General features: G+C 45.3%; 1 protein-coding gene across 1 annotated transcript; it reads right to left on the bottom strand.

The window, feature by feature from the left end:
• Nucleotides 1-851: 851 nt before the first annotated feature.
• EAH_00032780 (histidyl-tRNA synthetase, putative) lies at nucleotides 852-4,517 on the bottom strand (the record flags this gene model as incomplete). Its single annotated transcript, XM_013395951.1, has 1 exon — nucleotides 852-4,517. The coding sequence occupies one exon, from the start codon at nucleotides 4,515-4,517 to the stop codon at nucleotides 852-854; it is 3,666 nt and encodes a 1,221-aa protein (XP_013251405.1).
• Between the last annotated feature and the right edge of the window lie 977 nt (nucleotides 4,518-5,494).

Genomic DNA, 5,494 nt, shown 5'->3' with positions numbered 1-5,494 from the left:
ACATAACTTATTTTAATAAACGGCACGATGATTATTAATAAACATTATTATTATTATTATTATCATTACTATTAATAATTACTCTCATTATTAATAATAATTATTGAGTAATACAATCATTATTAATTATTAGTATTATTAACTATTTATTATTATTATTATTCTTAATTGTTAATGATTAATTATTAATTATTATTGTCAGGTGTAGCTGCATGCAAAAGAATTAAATATATAACTCAAACATTCTTATATTTTTACTTTTATAAATTCTATTATTCTTATCATAATATTATTATTATTATTTATTATTATTATTTATTTATTGCTATTTATTATTTATTATTTATTTTTATTATTATTATTATTTTATTGCTACTATTGTACAATTACTTCTTTGCTATACTCAATATTTCTGTCGATATTACTTTTAATATTTTATTTATTATTATTGATAGTATTAATTTATTATTATTATTATTTTGTTTATTTATAATTATTATTATTATATCACCAACATAGTGAAACACTGGTTTATATAAATATCATATATATATATATACATATATATTATATTACTATATTATTATTCTTATTATTAGGGGTGGTCTTATAATATCGTTATAAACAAATGCAGCAAATGCATGCAGAACTAGTTCAGCAGCAGCAGCAGCAGCAGGAAGAGCACAAGCAGCAGCTATTGAAGCACAAACACCACCAGCAGCAGTAAAAGCAGCAGTAGTATTAGCAGCAGCAGCATTAGCATTAGGAGCAGCATCAGCAGCAGCAGAAATAGCAGCAGCAGCAGCAGCATGAGCAGCAGCAGCAGCAGCATGAGCAGCAGCAGCAGCAACTTACGGCAGCATTCCCTTTCCAATATTGCAGACGAGAATATCGGTGAAGTCCTTCCTAGTCTCCAGCCTCAACCCCTCTCCTCCTCCACTGCTGCTGCTGCTGCTGCTGCTGCTGCTGCTGCTGCTGTTGGTAGAGGCAGTGAGTGCAGCAGCAGCAGCAGCATCAGCAGCATCAGCTTGTGTCTGGAGAGCAGAGATCTTCTGCTCTACTAATGCAAATAGCCTTTCAACTCCTAGAGAAAATCCTACTGCTGGAACAGTCTTGCTTGAGAATATACCGACAAGATTATCATATCTGCCGCCCCCTGCAATGCTGCTGCTGCAGCTACCATCTGGCAGCAGCAGCACAGCCTCAAAGATAATACCTGTATAATAATCTAAACCTCTTGCAAGACTCCATTCCCACTGAATAAGTTTCTCAATATCAAGTGCATGCAGATACACCTGAAGTTGAGAGAAATCTGCTGCTGCTGCTGCTGCTGCAGGCTCCGACATCAGTTCTTTATCTTGCTGCAGCTCCACCAGCATCTCTGATACAGTCCCCTTCTTACATACATATCTTTCTAGCTTCTCTACAACAGCAGCAGATAAACCTTTTTGCTGCTGCAGCTCAGCAGCAACAGCAGACCAGGGTTCTTTGTCTAACTTATCTATAGAAGAGCATACAGACGCAAAGTCTGCTGCAGCAACACCGCATGCAGCTAGCACTCCATCTAGCAATTTTCTTGTATTGATTTTTAATAAGAAAGGGCCTATAAGCTGCTGCATTTGCTGCAGCAGCTGCAGCAGCAGCGCAACACACTCTGCATCAGCCAGCATTACTGGTGATGACTCCCCAGCTATATCAAAATCACACTGCATGAACTCTCTAAATCTACCTTTATTTAATTGAGGCTCATCTCTTCTATATACTTTTCCGATGTGAAACCTGCGGAGCTTTGAGATCCCATTCATAGCTATATATCTTGCTAAAGGTACTGTTAAGTCGTATCTAAGACATAGCTGTTCGCCCCCTTGATTGCTTAACTCGTAGACAAGTTTAGCTGCTTCACTTCCATACTTTCCTAGCAATGTTTCTTTTAACTCAAATACAGGTGTATCTAAAGGTAAAGCCCCGTGCTGCAAGAAGCAGCAAATTATCTGCTGCAGCAGCAACTCGCGAGATATTAAACAGCAGCCAAATCGATCAACTGTCCCCTTCGCAATCTTTGGGAGCCTTCTTAGTACATTAGCCCCTGCACATATATCTGCTAATGTTGTCTCCAGCTGCAGCCAGCTCCTGCTGCTGCTCTTCCTCATGTCCTTCTTGCTGCTGCTGCTGCTGCTGCTGATGATGCCGTTGCTGCTGCTGCCGCCGTTGCTGCTGCTGCTGCTGCTGATAGGTTGCACGCATGAAACTAGGGGCACTGTCGAGAAGGTTGTTGCTGCTGCAGCAACAGCAGCATTTGGAGACAGAGAAGGAGACAGTTCAGCAGCTACTGACCGCAGCAGCACCACAAAGTCCCTCACTCCCTTTGTTACAGCGAGACGCAATGCTGGCTGCTTCTTTCCTTTCAGTACTTTTGCTGCTGCTTCGTACAGTGTATCTACATCTCTAGCCTCAACACACTGCAGCAGCAAACCTGCATGCAGCCCCAAAGCCTGCTGCAACAAGCAGCAAATGTCTTCTACAGCAGATAGAGACGCAAACACCGCTCCGTTGCTGCTGCTGCTGCTGTTGCTGTCTTTGCTTATGTGAAGACCGCGCAGCTCAACCTCCGCTGCAGCTTGCTGCAGCTGCTGCACTGTTGCTGCTGCTGCTGCTACTCCTGCTGCAGTTAACCTCATCTCTTCTCGCGTACCCAAGTACTCCGCCTCGCTGGACAAAGATTCAGGCAGCACAAAGTCTTCCTGCTGCTGTTGCTGCTGTTGCTGCTGCTGCTGCTGCTGAGCCATGTGGACGGTCTCCTGCAGCAGCTTTAGCTCTGCCTGCAGCAACGCACGAGCAGCAAACTCTGTAGCTGCTGCTGCAGCAGCAAACGGAGAAGTAGCGCCCCCCATAGGCAATTCGATTGCTTCTGCTGCTGCTGCTGCTGCTTGAAGGACCGCTTCTGCTGCAGCAGCTGCTGCGGGGCTCCCTTGCTCCGCTGCTGCTGCTTGCTGCAGCGCAGCAGCAGCAGCAGCAGCAGCTTCCGGAGCAACAGCAGCAAGAGACTTGGGTCCAAGAACCTCCTTTCTGCATGCATTAGCAGCAACTGACTGCAGCATTTGAACGGGGCCCTGAAGGCTTGCTGCTGCTGCTGCTGTCTCGATAAAAGCAGCAACAGCAGAGCTGCATTCCTGTAGACTCCGTCGCTGCTGCTGCAGCTTACAATCATGCAGCAGATTTCCTAGCTGCTGCGGTACAAGGCTGCTGCTGTATGCTGCTGCTAATTCCTTCAAGCTGTTGTTAATACTGTCCAGTGGTAGCAGCAGCACTTCTGCTGCTGCTGCAGCGCAGCAAGTCGCAAGGGTTGCTGCTGCAGCGCATGCACGAGCAGCAACTAATGAACGCCCTGCTGCCTCAGCACCTTGAGTTAAAAACAGAGACATCTCCTCGAAGGAGACAGCTTCTACGTTTGCTGCTGCTGCTGCTGCACACAACAAAGAAGACAGACACGGGCGTACACGCTGCCCCCAGCCTCCAGGGCCGCAGCGGGGCAGCAGCAATTCATTCTCCCCTGCTGCTGCTGCTGCTGCTGCTGCTGCTGCTGCTTCTGCTGCTGCTCCTCCTGCTGCTGCTGCTGCAGCAGCACCTAAGCCTTGTAGCAGCTCCAGCCGTACTCCGCTCTTTTGAAGAGAGAAACCTCGCAGCAAACAAACAGCACGTGCTGCTGCAGCAGATAATGCAGCAGCTGGCTGCTGCAAGCAGCAAATCTGCTGCTGAGAGAGAGATGCATGCGAAGGTAAGCATTGACGGATATCAGCAACGCGCAGCGACGCCTTGCTGCTGTTGCTGCTGCTGCTGTGTTTGGCCTTAGCACACCCGTTAGTCAGAGTGCTGCTGCTGCTGCTGCTGCTGCTGCTGCTGCTGTTGCTGCTGCTGCTGCTTTTGCTGCCTCCTGCTGCCGCTCCTCCAATCGAAAAGCCGCCAGAGCCGAAGACAAACGCACAAATTTCGTCGCTACTAAGGGGCTTTCCCCCCACAACCAATGGTTCACTCATCTTCAAGTCCTGCTGCTGCTGCTGCTGCTGTTGCTGTTGCTGTTGCTGCTGTTGCTGCTGCTGCTGTAGGTGCGGCCGCTGGTCTTGCTGCTGGTGGTGCTGCTGCTGCGGTTCCTGCTGCTGCTCAGGTTGCCGCTGCTGTTCCTGCAGTTGCTGTTGTCCCTGCTGTTGCTGTTGCTGCTGCTGCTGCTGCTGCTGCAACAGGAAGGAATGCCGAAGAGGTGAGGTGAAGAGAGGGGCAGCGCTTGCTTTTGCTGCTGCTGCTTTTGCTGCTGTTGCAAACGCTTTGGATGTTGCTCTTGATGATGCTTCTGGTGTCGCTGCGGTTCTGTTTGCTGCTGCTGCTGCTGCCGCTGCTGCTGCTGCTGCTGCTGCTGCTGGGTAGTAGATGGGGTGTCTCTCTGGGAAGCTGTGGGGAAGGAGAGAAGTTCGCAGCTGTTTGCTGCAATCGTTTAAAAGGAGAGAGGAGAAGCCTCTGTTCATTCAAGAAAAATCGCTGCTAAAACCCTAAACCCTAAACCCTAAACCCTAAACCGCTGCTGTTTGCTGCTGCCTGCCTGTCTTGAATAGGTACATACGGCATCGATATACTGTAGCCCTTCACCACGGAGAAGACAAGCGTATTTGTTTATTTATGAGGTAATTTAAATGAATTTAAAACAGTCCTCCCTAAGAACAAAGCAAAGAAATATACGCAACATATCTTGAGGTGTATATACGCCGCAATATTTACTGCATAGCGCAGCCAGCTGCGCAGTAGGTTATAGGGGGTTTTCTTGCTGATAATTTGTTTGTTTTCACATATTTTTATGAATAATAACTAAATAATATATATATAATAATTCATTTATTGAATATAAATTCCTAAATATACACAAAATATACGTACGCCCACCTTGAGCTATCGAGCCCCTACTGGTGAGGAGAACCCCTTGTCTTCCTTCTTTGTTTTCTTTCTTCTTCCTAGACAATTAAACTATTTAATTAATTTATTTTATTTTATTTATAACGGTAATTGTCTGCAATATCTCCCAACAAACGGTGCAGCACGCAACTGCATATGCTGCGGTGTATAGGCAACATCCTTAGAATATTCAGGTGTATGCTGAGGTAAATAGGCAATATCATTATTATGCTCCGGTGTATGCTGAGGTGTATAGGCAGTATCCTTACTTTCTTTTTCGGGTGTATGCTGGGGTTTATAGGCAGTTTCCTTAGTATTTTCAGGTGTATGCTGAGGTGTACATCGCTAGGCGCAAGTTGTGGTGTATGCGCACATATTTTTCTAGGTGCTCAATAATTGTATAAATATATATATATATATATATGCATGTATATAGGTCTAGATATAAACATATAGAGATAGCTACATATATATATATATATATATTGTTTTATATATTGTAAGGGGGTTTCTGTTTGGTGCATCAGAAAGTGAATTTAATTCAAAGGAAAGCAAC

This window comes from Eimeria acervulina, genomic scaffold (genome assembly GCF_000499425.1).
Source record: "Eimeria acervulina Houghton genomic scaffold, Eah_scaff320, whole genome shotgun sequence".
NCBI classification, from domain to species: Eukaryota; Apicomplexa; class Conoidasida; order Eucoccidiorida; family Eimeriidae; genus Eimeria; species Eimeria acervulina.
The sequence above is the reverse complement of the archived record's forward strand: the minus strand, read 5'-3'. Positions and strand labels throughout refer to the sequence as shown.